We start from the raw sequence: 14,734 nt of genomic DNA, 5'->3' as shown, positions 1-14,734 counted from the left end.
AAACAGCTGAGTATTTAACTCTTTATCCAATGTTATCACCAGTGCCAGAACTCTCAGAAATAAAAGTGTCAAAGAGCTCTCTATTCAGTCCCTATCAGTGTACAGCGTGATTGAAATTTAAAGGCAATGTTCCTGCATTCTCGGAGACTACATTCACCGTACACGCTGCATATATCCTCAATGGGAAATGACCTTTACATTTCTATCACACAATTTGTAACGCTTAAGCGACTGAATAAAGCCCAAAGTCTCTGTTATCAACTCATTAGATACAGTATCAGCTCCCCATTATAACTATTTTCCAATTCTGCAATGTGGTCTCAGAGCATTTTATATTATTCGGTAAGTAAATCCGAGACACTCCATTTAGTATGATATGTTATGTTTCGTATGGTACGTGAATATTTTTTGGTCTATGAGACCAGTATGCATTATTATGTATTAATTATCTGCCCCACACTAGAAGGCAAAAGCCCACCTGACCTGTTTTTAGCGATAAACACATACAGTCTGAAATTATAGATTGAATTGGTAACGTGCAAATGGCCTATTTGAGAAAACATAACAACGATAACCTTGTGTGTGGTTTTCTGATCTGCTGTCATTTGTAGCAATTGATTTAGTAGTTAACTATAAAGTGCTATCGCCACGAGTTACTCATGAAGTGCACCTTGGCTTGAGCACCATAATCAGGACTGGTCTCCCCAGGTGAAATATCTATGGGTCAAAGGGTGCAGGGCAAAGTCCTGCCCAGGTGGCTACTGTCCAAAAGCACATCAGATTCATTTCACATATTACTATCAGTAGTACAGCACCAGTTAAAAGTTTGGACACACCTAATCATTCAGTGGTTCTTCTTTATTATGACTATTTTCTACATTGTAGAATAATAATGAAGACATCAAAACGATGAAATAACACATATGGAATCATGTAGTAACTAAAAAAAAGTCTTAAAAGTAGCCTTCTTTAAAGTAGCCACCCTTTGCCTTGATGACAGCTTTGCACACTCTTGGCATTCTCTCAACCAGCTTCACCTGGAATACTGTTCCAACAGTCTTGAAGGAGTTCCCACATATTATGAGCACTCGTTGGCTGCTTATCTTTCACTTTGTGGTCCAACTCATCCCAAATCATCTCAATTGGGCTGCTGTCAGGTGATTGTGGAGGACAGGTCATCTGATGCAGCACTCTGTAACTCCTTCTTGGTTAAATAGCCCTTACACTGCCTGTAGGTGTGTTGGGTCATTGTCCTGTTGAAAAACAAATGATAGTCCCATTAAGCCCAAACCAGATGGGATGGTGTATTGCAGCAGAATGTTGTGGTAGCGATGCTGGTTGAGTGTGCCTTGAATTCTAAATAAATCACTGACAGTGTCATCCAGCAAAGCACCCCCCACACCATCACACCTCCTCCTCCATGCTTCACGGCGGGAACCTCACATGCGGAGATCATCCGTCTCACAAAGAACCAAAAATCTCAAATTTGGACTCATCAGACCAAAGGACAGATTTCCACTGGTCTAAGGCCATTGCTTGTGTTTTTTGGCCCAAGCAAGTCTCTTCTTCTTATTGGTGTCCTTTAGTAGTGGTTTCTTTGCAGCAATTCGACCTCGAATGCCTGATTCAGTCTCTTCTGAACAATTGATGTTGAGATGTGTCTGTTGCTTGAACTCCATTAAGCATTTATTTGGGCTGCAATTTCCGAGGCTGGTAACTCTAATGAACTTATCCTCTGCAGCAGAGGTAACTCTGGGTCTTTCTTTCCTGTGGCGGTCCTCACGAGAGCCAGTTTCATCACAGTGCTTGATGGTTTAAGCAACCGCACTTTAAGAAATGTTAAAAGTTCTTGAAATGATCCTTATTGATTGACCTTCATGTCTCAAAGTAATCATGTCTTAAAGTATTAAGGCCATCTCCTGTACACCACCCACCTTGTCACAACACAACCGATTTGCTCAAACACATTAAGAAGGAAATAAATTCCACAAAATAACTTTTAACAAGGCACACCTGTTAATTGAAATTCATTCCAGGTGACTACCTCATGAAGCTGGTTGAGAGAAGTGTGCAAAGATGTTGTCAAGGTAAAGGGTGGCTACTTTGAAGAATCTCATATGAACTATATTTTGATTTGTTTAACACTTTTTTGGTTACTACGTGATTCCATATGTGTTATTTAATAGTTTTGATGTCTTCATTATGATTCTACAATGTGGAAAATAGTAAAAATAAAGAAAAACCTTTGATTGACTAGGTGTGTCCAAACGTTTGATTGGTACTGTATATATTTATACAACCTCCCATAAACTAGCTTACAGCAAAAGAGCACAACCCTCCAGGGGAGACCAATCTACTGTACCCTTTAGCTTACATTTATGCGTTATCAATCACAGGGCACCAAGTGCTTATGAGCGTTGGGCCAGACACCGAAAGTTCTCTGGTTTGAATCCCCGAGCCAACTATAGAAACATCTGTTGATGTGCCCTTGAGTAAAGGTACCTAACAGTAATTGCTCTTGTAAGTCGCTCTGGATAAGAGCAGCTGCTAAACGTAATGACCAGGTATTGAGTTGCACCCCCCCACCCCCTTTGCCCTCGGAGCAACCTCAGTTTGTCGGGGCATGGACTCTACAAGGTGTCAAAAGCGTTCCATAGGGATGCTGGCCCATGTTGACTCCAATGCTTCCCACAGCTGTGCCAAGTTTGCTGGGTGTCCATTGGGTGGTGGACCATTCTTGCTACCCACGGCAAACTGTTGAGTGTGACTAACATAGTAGCGTTGCAGTTCTTGACACAAACCATTGTGCCTGGCACCTACTAGCATACCCCGTTCAAAAGGCATTTGAATATTTTGTCTTTCCCATTCACCCATGTCTCAATTGTCTCAAGGCTTCAAATCCTTCTTTAACCTGTCGACCTCCCCTTCATCTACACTGATTGTAGTGGACTTAAGAAGTGATATCATAACTTACACCTGGATTCACCTGGTCAGTCTATGTCATAAAGAGCAGGGGGGTAGGGGGTACAATTCAATATTAGGGAGGTGTTCCTATTGTTTAGTATACTCGGTGTATATATAGTGGACACTCACGTTTTGGTGATGTTTTCCTACAAGATGTGCAGGCTTACACCACATGATACAGTATCACCGAAACATAGACTGGTTAACTCCATAAAGCCAAAGCAAACTTGGAGAATTACAAACATGTTACAAATAGGTTATATATGTCTTACAGATAGATATGTTAACTGTGTTAGAGCTGTGTGGCTTTCATAGTTTCCTTGGAGGTCTCTTGCTGCTCATCGTCTCTGGTTAGGACTGGGTTATCATATATCTCCAGACTCTTCTTCCTCTCCTGCAAACCCTTCTCTTCATCGTCAGTACTCTGGCAGCACTTGCAGCAGCAGCAGCAGCGAGCGCCGCAGAAGGCCATGCCTGACGTCACCACACGGTCCCAGGGGGCCATGGAGTGCAGGGGGCGGGGCAGGAAGTCCCAGTCACGCAGCCCGCTGGGCAGGTACTGAGGACAACGTGCCTGCATCAGGTTAACAACGATGATGAAGATGGCGAGGACAACGATGGGTACGGACACCCCAACCAGGACTTGCCAGCCGGCCAGGGAGAGCCCCAGGATGGTCAGGGGCATGATGAGGAAGCAGAGTAAGAGGTAGAGCGCTGCGAACCAACGGTACTTGGCTGTGCGGTTCCCCAGGGCTCTAGCCAAGCGGATGGGGATCCGAGTGAAGGGGATGGGGTACCACAGCAGAATCCCCGCTATGTTGAAGAAGAAATGGCACAGTGCAACCTGGAGAGGAGGAGATGCAAACAGGGTGAGTAAGACTTCAATAACACTGATGCATGGAGAGAGTGGACAGAGAGCAATATGAAACTGACATGAAAATAAACGATTACTACAACAAACCTGCAGTGAGTTGGCCAGTGTTTCTCCAGGAGCAGCCATAGCAGCAAGAATAGCAGTGGTAGTTGTGCCGATATTTGAGCCCAATGTCAGAGGATACGCTCTCTCAAGGCTAATAACACCAATACCTGTTGGGTAATTGAGAGAACGATTACATAATACTGAAATAATACTTGAGTATATGCTCTCTACATTAGTCAGTAGGTCTGGATGCAATTGGAGACAGCTAAAGGTAAGTGGATAAAGGTAAGAAGCTACAAAACTACTCACCAACAAGGGGAGTGATTGCAGAGGTGAAGACAGAGCTGCTCTGGACAATGAAGGTCATTCCTGCTCCGACCATGATGGCAATGTAACCAGTGACCCAGCCAAAGGGGAAAGGGAAGTCTGAACAGACAAGACACAGCAGGTTAAGCATTTGCTTGGTGACCACAGTGAACGTTAGGATTACTTTCAACATCAACATCAACGTGACTGTCTGGATCACAGCATAGTTGTACCTGATCTTGGTCCAGAGCACCTGAGGTGACCTTCAAGCTGCAGCGTGTCTGTACCAGTGTTGCTCATCAAACATCAAGATGTACCACTGCTGACTATCAAACAGGATGTATGTTCTACCAGCATTCTGAGTAGATTGAGTAGATTGAGAAGAGCCAAATGTCTGCTCACCTGTGTTGAGCACTTTCTTGATGACCACAGCCACCTGTCCCTTAAGCATGGAGTTGAGCAGCTTGACAATGAGGATGAGGCAGGTACAGAGGATGAGCAGGGATAGGGCCAGCAGAATGAGGCCCACAGCCAGGTCAGGCAGGTTAGCATAAACAAAGATATGGTTGCCTGCATGGGAAGATGCCAAATATTATTGAAGATTTAAATGGGACAAAGGGGCGATAACAATGAAAGATTAGAGAGAAGGTCATTAAACTTTAGTGAGATTAGAAAGACGGTAATAAATGTAGTGATTTTAGAGAGAAGATCATATGATTAGTGAGAAGGTAATTTTTCGGTCCTGACATGACTTCCACAGTTTTTATGGAATAGATAGGAAGAATGGTAATCGCACTCCACACTGCCCTTTCTCACCTGGACAAAAGCAACACCTATGGGAGAATGCTGTTCATTGACTACAGCTGAGCGTTCAACACCACAGTGTCCACGAAGCTCATCACTAACCTAAGGACTCTGGGACTAAACACCTCCCTCTGCAACTCTGCATCCTGACCGGTTGCATCACCGCCTGGTATGGCAACTGCTCTACATCTACAGAAGGTAGTGTGAAGGCCCAATACATCACCGGGGCCAAGCTTCCTGCCATCCATAACCTATATAATAGGCAGTCTCAGAGGAAAGCCCATAAAATTGGTATAGACTGTTTTCTGTGCTAACGCACGGCAAGTGGCACCTGAGCACCATGTCTAGGACCAAAAGGCTCCTCAACAGCTTCTACACCCAAGCCATAAGACTGCTGAACAATTTACATTGGCACACCAGCCCCACCCTTTTGTACACTGCTGCTACTCACTGTTTGGTTGTTACCTATGCATAGTCATTTCGCCCCCACCTACATGTACAGATGACCTCAACTAGCCTGTACTCCCGCACACTGACTCGTTACCGGTGCCCCCTGTATATAGCCTCCTTATTGTTATACTTATATTGTTATTTTTTATTATTACTTTTTATTTTAGTCTACTTGGTAAATATTTCTTCTTCTACAACTGCACTGTTGGTTAAGGGCCTGTAAGTAAGCATTTCACGGTAAAGTCTACAGTTCTTGTATTCGGTGAATGTGAAAAATAAAGTTTGATTTGATTTGATTAGTCAACATGTTTTTTCCCCCCATAGCTTCTACACTTAGCTCTGACGTGTGGTGACCCAATGTAGAGGGTTACATTACAACAGGATTTGGTCCAAGTCATAATGAGAGCAGTGACCCTTTCCCTTGTTTTGATTGGCTGATTTCAGATCCAAGCGCACAGGTATTCATTTTGATTGGCTGTGTTAGACTTGGGAGCGCTGGCCCGTCATTTGGCCTTGGGCCACTCAGGTGCTTCAGCTGGCCAGGATGAATGCTCCTTTTGAGCAGGTGGAGAGGGTGGGGTATTTGAGCAGGCAGAGGGGGTGAGATGAGGATATGTGCCGAGTCACTTTATAGACTGAATGGAAGTCATTGTCCTTGTATCATGTGGTCTTGTCTGGCAGTGGGGGGGGGGTTCTCAGCTTTCACAGAATTTTGGTTTAGCGTATCAGGCAATTCAAATTGCTCTGTCGAGACCTTTGGAGGGTCATGGGCTGTTCAGTGATTGTGCTGTACTTACATCTCTCTAGATTGATTGTTTCAGTGACATTTATCTGGGTCAATGTCTTGTTGCCTTCCACCCAACAGAGGGCACCGGTCGTGCAATTGGCAGCTGAGGGAACTGTTATATTCACAAGAGTCTAAAACAGAAGAGAATAAAAACAAAGATGACGGTCCAGTGACCGCTCTAACAATGAAAATACACCTCCTCAGAGATGGAAGGCAGGCAGGAGCAGGCGCAATCTTGTGAGACCATTCTAGCTTATGAGAGGGCAGTTACGCATGTGAACAACAGACACAACTCCGATATAAAGTCATTTTTTTTCAAGGCTGCTGAAATGCCGCAGGTGTCCACTTATATCAGTGTATTCGTAACAACCTAACCATTACGAAACGTGTAATGCTACCCTACCTTTATATAATGTTACTTACCCTACATTATTCATCTCATATGCATACGTATATACTGTGCTCTATATCATCGACTGCATCCTTATGTAATACATGTATCACTAGCCACTTTAACTATGCCACTTTGTTTACAATACTCATCTCATATGTACAGTATATACTGTACTCGATACCATCTACTGTATCTTGCCTATGCTGCTCTGTACCATCACTCATTCATATATCCTTAATGTACATATTCTTTATCCCCTTACACTGTGTATAAGACAGTAGTTTTGGAATTGTTAGTTAGATTACTCGTTGGTTATTACTGCATTGTCGGAACTAGAAGCACAAGCATTTCGCTACAATCGCATTAACATCTGCTAACCATGTGTATGTGACAAATACAATTTGATTTGATTTGATTTGATAAGCCTCACGTAGCAAATTAGCAATGGCTTTTTCAACCCTCTCTCATTGATCTCCATACAAAAATTCCTTATTTTCATGGACAAATTTTGGACAGAGTAAGGCTTCGCCTCTCCCTCTCTGATAAAACACAAGCCAATACAGATAAAAGGCACAGTAATTATGGCTATCACTAAGTAATTAAAACCTATGGAAACAATGACCTTAATGACATTATGACTGGTAAAGATGCAGAATTGTATTAAGAAAAGACCACCTTCATGATGACATGATATAGTATCAGTAAGGCACTGGAACTTATAAGTAGAATCACTCTGGCCAAACTACAAGATCTATCAAACATTAACCCTGAGAAGAGAGCTTAAGAGATAGCACTCTCACGTATACTACAACATTATCTTGTTTTTACTGTCGGAAAACTCGTAAATCATCAATCATCACAAACTTATAAAAATAGCCCATTGTTTGACTTATCTGATTAGTAATTGCTGGTCATTTGGAGGCTGCTGAGGGGAGGACGACTCATAATAATGGCTGGAACCGAGTTAATGGAATGGCATGCATTTGATACCATTCCACTCCACCCATTACTACGAGCCCGTCCTCCCCAATTAAGGTGCCACCAACCTCCTGTGTTGCTGGTGTGACAGTGTTAGGGAGTAGTGAACTACAATATAGTTCAACAAATAATTGAATTACATTTTGCAGTAGCTTGGCGGTAGTAGAACTATATTCAAATCTAGGTAGTGTGTTCTGTAGATAATTACTTTATTGCCGTGTAACTGTGTAACTAGCTACTGGAACTACACACTACGTTTTTGTTGCTAAAAGAAAATAAAGTGAAGTACGCAATAATTTCCTTTCATGTTCCGTATCAAACCTCTCTAATTCCCACATGAAACATATCTTTGTGTTCAATAGGTTAAATGACACATTCTGTTATTATGACCCCAAAGTGATCTGTCCTGCAATTTGTAGAGATTTACATATGATAATTTGTCAATGAGTCATTTCCAAAGTACATTTACTTCAGCAAACTATATTTTTCATAAGGGTAGCTTTAATGTAGCTTAACTTCTTCCAGTGTGAAATAATTGGCATCTCGGCTAAAGTATATTTTCAGAGTACCTTCCCCAACACTGGTGACAGGGTCATCGTTAATCTAAACATCTTACCGTGATTTTCTCTGTTTTGCACCAGATTTTGATCAAACTCTTGTTTCTGGCTGCTGGGTCACCGGTGGCAATGTCACTGATTACATTTTTGTCCAGCTAGAGGAAAATAAAGGTTTCAGACTAGTTAAAGCTGATTTAAAACCTACTAAACTTCTTCATCAACTCAAATGTAATATTAAGCAGATGTTTCATAAATGTTTCAGACATGTTTCAGGGTTGTATAGGTACTGTATCTTGCTAGATATATAAATACATTCGAATAACTTTCACTTCTCATATTGCATATTTTGCTTTATAAGGTGAAATGAGATTAATCACATGAATTGCGATGGTAAAACGCTGATCCTACCTCTATGATGGCGTCGGTGAGAGGGTCTGTGATAACGTTGAGCAGGTCAGGGGCGTTGTTTCCCCCCTGGATGTTGAAGGAGTCGATGATGATCTTGGTGAGTTTGTACAGGACACCAGTAGCTGCCTCCAGAGGCAGCAGGATTAGCACAGACAGCCAGTTGAAGAAGTCATGCACCGTGGCACCAGCAAACGCCCTGGAGGAAATAACACTCGGTTACACAGCTCACAATTTACCAAGTTTGATATTTTATTTCCCAGAAATGTTGCTCATTACCAACCAGCAAATTACAATGTCTTTTTTATGGTGCAAAATTGTGAAGTATACTTCTATCAATTGAGGCTGTTTAGAAACGTCTTGAGCTGACTGACAGTCGTTTTGCTATGGCTGTATTCATCAATCGAGCAAGAAGACAATATTTTTAATAATGTAGTCATGTTCATATACAAATTTGATGATATCATAGTGAATTGACCTTCTTTATTACTTTACCCAAAATATCATGACATTAGTGATAGTCAAAATTTTGTCCATTTAAACAGCCTGTGTCCAATCCGCTGTGAAACGGGAGCTTTTTCTTGGTTCTACTGACGTGCTTTGTGTCTGTATCTGACGTAAAAGAGTGTTTAACGTCCACACAAAATTGCTTTACTTATTTTAGGTTTAAGGAAGTGTGTAGGTCACATTCTTTATCGTACAGCAATAAAGTGTATATATTTATAGCTGCTCAATAAGAATACAATTAAATAAATACTTTAAATATATGATCAGTAACTACCAGTAAATATAATGCCTGAATTCAAGCACTGTATTGTTATGAATCTTTAGAAAGTGATTCAGTTAGATGTACCTGCGGAACTCATTTCTGTCCCCTGCCTGCATCATGGCCACAATGGTGTTGGTGACTGAGGTTCCAATGTTGGCTCCCATAATGACTGGCACTGCAGACTGGACCTCCAGCACTATGATAAACATACAGAGTGAGTGAGTGTGTGTGTGTGTGTGTGTGTGTGTGTGTGTGTGTGTGTGTGTGTGTGTGTGTGTGTGTGTGTGTGTGTGTGTGTGTGTGTGTGTGTGTGTGTGTGTGTGTGTGTGTGTGTGTGTGTGTGTGTTGTGTGTGTGTGTGTCCCATGAGTACTTGTATGTGTGTGTATACTCACATCCAGAAGACACCATGCTGACCACAATAGAGGAGGACGTGCTAGAACTCTGGACTAACAATGTGACCAGCACTCCGATCACCAGGCCAGCCACAGGGTTGGACAGCACCGCATTGTCCTGGAAGATGTCCCCAGCTGCCTTACCTATGCAGACACAGCTTAAAGGTAAGGCCAAATTCATCATGAAAACGTTCCATAAACACTTTCATATCCATAAACATCCCATATTTAGATATTTTGTTATGGAATGACAGGACAATTGTAATTGTGAATAATAATTAGAGTATCATCAAATTAGTAGAGTTAAAACCTAAGAAGTGACAAATACAGTCGGTCCTTATCAGGACCTGGTTGAAAACAAACATACGCTTTTATACTTTGATTTGATTTTGACTCTACATTATATCATATGATTGGATTGGATTACGTGCATCAACAAAGATTCAGTAAGATATGAAACCATAATATTCATTTAGTCAACTCTGACAGAGAGAGAGAGAGAGCAGGGTTTAATGTTACCTCCAACTAGCTGGAAAGCAGAGCTCAGGACGTCTAGAGAGCAAACGAACATGTAGAGAAATCCAACCAGCAGAATGAACTTGACAATGGCAGTCAGAACCCGCAAAACCTTCCCTTTGGTATCCAACTCTGTTTCCAAAGAGAGAGATATGAGACTGGATGAGGAACCAGATTTTGGTTGGTGTAGTCACACAGGTTCTCACTTAAAACATCGAAATGTTTATCTCAGTGAAGTGTAAAGAAGTGCACTTTGTCACCTGACCACTTGAGTCCATTGTCCTGCAGTTCAGGGAGATTCCAGGGGTCATCCTCATACTTGTCCTCTGTAGAATATGCTGGCAGGACGACTGAGTCTTTGGGTGCCGTATCTGCATCATTTGTGGGGATTAGGAGAATTGTGAGTGGATGTTGCCTCTGTGTGTGGTGCTGCCTGGTGATGAGGTGTAGATGTCATAGATAGTAAGGAGTAGCCAACTGTACATACCAAGAGTGGGAGACAAGGTATCTCTGACTTCTGGACGAGGAGCCATTGCCCTGAAGAACATGAAGAACATTTACCGTGGCAAACCATCAAAGTATATCGGAATAAGGCTAAACAGTTTTAACTTGAATTCATCTATTGTTATTAAAAGAGTATTATTATTCCCAGAGGAAACAAAAACACAGGCCTTCTATATTGAATCCTCTATTAAAGAGTTCCTGAAATGTTTATTTGTTCATCCTCCAATGCATAGAATTTCTCCTTTCAATTATGGTCAATTATTCCATGGGAATAACTCATCGTGATGTTGCTTTTCACGTCCACATCGATAACGTCCACAGAGACATACAGATATGACTGTCGGCTAGGGGCCTTTACTATCCTCAAGAAAACCACAAGAGAAGTGTAATCGGTAAAGCTCTCTAAGTCCGCCTTTTCCAAGGATCAAATTGAGTTCTCTCAAACAACAATAGGCTACAATAGTGGCATACTACTAGGCTAACTAATACAATGAATACCAATTATTCTAATAATGACAAAACGAGTTATTATCATCGTTATCTGGGCAACATTTGACAAAAAAAAAGAAAGCAGGTAAAAACGGCCCAAAATAGCACCCTTGAGAACAAGCTCGGCCAGTCATTGGCACCAAGCTGAGTGTCAACAAAAATAATAAGCATTGAGGCTATGAGCACATACAGCTATAGGTAACAATTCCTAACATATCTTTGTTTGTTGTGATTTAGTTTTGTTGCTCTATTACTTGAATTTGTCTTGTTTGTAATGTGGAGTATCGAGGGTAGTAATACGCACCTGAAGTGGAGGAGTAGGCTTTTGCAGCAGTCCTTATGAAAAGGGGAATTCACCTGAGCTACCTGGCTACCTGGAGAGGTCCTGCATGCTGCTTATATAGCGCTTCAACCTGACTGTTCAAAGTCCGTAGCAAAAAGGGCTCTCTGACAGTAAGTGAGTTTACCTTAGCATCCACAGTGAATGTAGGCCAGGCAACATCCAATGATCAGTGTATGACGGAATATTACTACTCTGGCATGGGTTTTTAAAATGTTGTTTTCACTAGGTAAAAAGTAGGCTAATGACTGTCATAAACTGTTTTTTTTTTTGCTGGTTGAGAGTAGCCTCCGTCAATCTCAGGACAGGCCAAAAAGAAAAATGGCAAATGAACTAGGCCTAACCAAATAATCTTGATGATTTCAAAATGTTTGTGGCCTGTCCATTAGAATAAATATTTTCACTTTGATTGCACTTTGCACTTTGATTGAGAATAGACTAGGGTCGGCCTATTCAAATAACGGAAATGGTATAAGTTTTCACAAATGCTTTGCAAATTTAATTCAAACCTTATACAGGTGTAGCCTATCCAGAATGTATATATATATTTTTTTATCAGTTGAGTGGGTCAGTTGGCACATTTGTGCGTACTGTTCTCTATTTCTCTTCTGAATGGAGGAAAGCTGCTCTCTGGTGGTAGCTTGTGGAACGTCTATAGGCTACCTAGTGTCCAGTAAGAAGTCTCTGTGGGTTAAGCCAAATCATTAACGACTATTATAGAAAAGAACAACAGTACAATGTGTTGTGCCTAAGATCGACATAGGCCTACTTTATCATGTTTTCAACCACAGGTCCATAGGCAATACACTTTAATATATCATAGGCCTATCATCTAATTAATTTTTGTTATGGCTTGGCTTGTTCATGACTATAAGATAGACACTACTATCATGGTGACACTTGTATTATGGCTCTGACAGTATGTGACAGTTGAATAACCTGAATCATACAGGAGTGAAGGGTTTAACTGTCATTATCACATGGTTATAACAGTCTAACACAACTGAGGAGAGGAACATCTAAAACATTATAGTCTTACAACACCTCTTTATGTACAAATTGAATATATTATGCCATAGACTATGAATACAAGTTGGCTAATCAAATCTCTCTCTAGCTCTCACTCACTCACTCACTCACTCACTCACTCACTCACTCACTCACTCACTCACTCACTCACTCACTCACTCACTCACTCACTCACACTTACACACACAAACGTTTGTTTTCCTATACTTGTGGGGACCAAGTAACTGATTCCCATTCAAAATCCTATTTTCCCTAACCCCTAGCCCTTAACCAACCTTAACCCCTAACCCTAAATCTAACCCTAACTCTTATTCTAACCATAATTGTAACCCTAACCCCTGAGCCTATAATAGTCCTTGTGGGGATCGGTGAAGTGTTCCCACTTGTCTAATGTTCATTGTTTTACCATCCTTGTGAGGACTTCTGGTCACACACACACACACACACACACACACACACACACACACACACACACACACACACACACACACACACACACACACACACACACACACACACACACACACACACACACACACACACACACACACACACACACACACACACACACACACACACACACACACACACACACATATATATATATATATACATATACACACATGTACCCATCCACGCTCACATGCGCACACTTCGACCAATCGACTGTACCTTTATGATATAGATAACACAGTATATTACTTTTGAAAGTAAAGGAACAAATATTATTTTGTGTCTTGGTAAATGATTATACAGATATCATCATAATTCTTTGTTATTCTTAGAGAGCAATAAAATGATGGCATAAAAATTGTGTGCCAGCATGTAAACAGGTTCATTGGGTTTGTGGAAAGGGCACCAAACTATCATCTACGAATTTGCATTTTGATCACCGAAAACCACCCACATTGGACTTAAGACTAGGGATATGAAAAGAGAACTGTAGCTACATTTTCCTGCCTGTTGTACAGTAAAATTAAAATAAACAAACACATATCAAATCAACATTCAATATTGGTTATTTGATTGACATGTCATTAAGTAGCAGCTGGTCCCTTGCATCAATTGTTGATTTTTGATGAAATCTAAGTAAAAATTGGAAAAACATTTGTTTATTACTGCATGTTGCAGAGAGGAAGCCTATAATGTATTTATGATAAGATATCCATGTCCTTGTTTGTGCCATCATACACTTAGTAGACAAAACATTAACACCTGCTCTTTCCATGACATTCCAGGTGAAAGCTATGATCCCTTATTGATGCCACTTGTTAAATCCACTCCAATCAGTGTAGATGAAGGGGAGGAGACAGGTTAAAGAAGGGTTTTCAAGCCTTGAGACAATTAGGACATGGATTGTGTATGTGTGCCATTCAGAGTGTGAATGGGCAAGACAAAATATTTAAGTGTCTTTGAATGGGTTATGGTAGCAGGTCCCAGGCGCAGAGGTTTGTGTCAAGAACTGCAACGCTGCTGGGTTTTTAACGCTGCTCAGTTCCCCGTGTTTATCAAGAATGGTCCACCACCCAAAAGACATTCAGCCAACATGACACAAATGTGGGAAGCATTGGAGCCAACATGGGCCAGCATCCTTGTGGAACACTTTCTAAAATGTGTAGTGTCCATGCTTTGTAGAGTCCATACAAGTATAGTTCAGTTCAAGGCTACATGCCACACAATTCATTGGTGACTGATTTGTGATTAATGGCTATTGTAGTTCCTAGCCACACAACCAGCCAACTCCCAATCAATTGAAAATGCTCAATCAAGGTTATTCCCAGTTACGTAAGACAAAAAAAAAACGTTTTTCTTGTGCTTAGGATTTTTTTTTTGCTTTTGATAATGTTACTTTCTATATATAGTATTAAATAGTAAAGATAATTGAAAATGTCTTAAATAATGGTATTAACAAATATTTTGACTCTAATTGCAAACATTTTTGGTTGGACAGCGTTATCTGTTTTGATCTGACATCTGAAATTGAATTAGCAAAACACAAGGTCATCCATCTGCTGAAGATTTTGCTGATGCTCTTGCCCCAAAATATTGCTCTGGCTTGATAAGTAACTTTAACATTTTAATGCTTGACAGTACAGTATCATAAGCAACTGCAACATTTACCTCCAAAT

The 14,734-nt window shown here is 41.1% G+C and overlaps 1 protein-coding gene across 1 annotated transcript; it reads right to left on the bottom strand.

Moving 5' to 3' along the window:
- Positions 1-2,583: 2,583 nt before the first annotated feature.
- On the bottom strand, positions 2,584-11,644 carry LOC118359061 (sodium-dependent phosphate transport protein 2B-like). The gene is made up of 13 exons (XM_035737269.2): positions 11,541-11,644; positions 10,731-10,780; positions 10,504-10,614; positions 10,247-10,375; positions 9,728-9,871; positions 9,418-9,529; positions 8,568-8,763; positions 8,219-8,314; positions 6,241-6,361; positions 4,592-4,759; positions 4,193-4,309; positions 3,926-4,050; positions 2,584-3,808 (listed from the first exon to the last, which is right to left on the bottom strand). Exons 2-13 carry the CDS (start codon positions 10,774-10,776, stop codon positions 3,257-3,259), a joined length of 1,917 nt encoding a protein of 638 aa, XP_035593162.1. The 5' UTR covers positions 10,777-10,780; positions 11,541-11,644; the 3' UTR covers positions 2,584-3,256.
- Positions 11,645-14,734: the final 3,090 nt, after the last annotated feature.

Source organism: Oncorhynchus keta, chromosome 26 (genome assembly GCF_023373465.1).
Source record: "Oncorhynchus keta strain PuntledgeMale-10-30-2019 chromosome 26, Oket_V2, whole genome shotgun sequence".
Lineage (NCBI taxonomy): Eukaryota > Metazoa > Chordata > Actinopteri > Salmoniformes > Salmonidae > Oncorhynchus > Oncorhynchus keta.
Note: the sequence above shows the minus strand (reverse complement) of the source record. Positions and strands in the feature narration are given on the sequence as shown.

Bases quoted from the DNA above. Each gene is read 5' to 3' on its own strand.
- LOC118359061 (XM_035737269.2), bottom strand. From the start codon at position 10,776: ATGGCTCCTCGTCCAGAAGTCAGAGATACCTTGTCTCCCACTCTTG. The intron at 10,615-10,730 runs GTATGTACAGTT...CAAATGATGCAG, and splicing joins TACCTTGTCTCCCACTCTTG to ATACGGCACCCAAAGACTCA. The intron at 9,530-9,727 runs GTGAGTATACAC...TGTTTATCATAG, and splicing joins CAGCATGGTGTCTTCTGGAT to TGCTGGAGGTCCAGTCTGCA.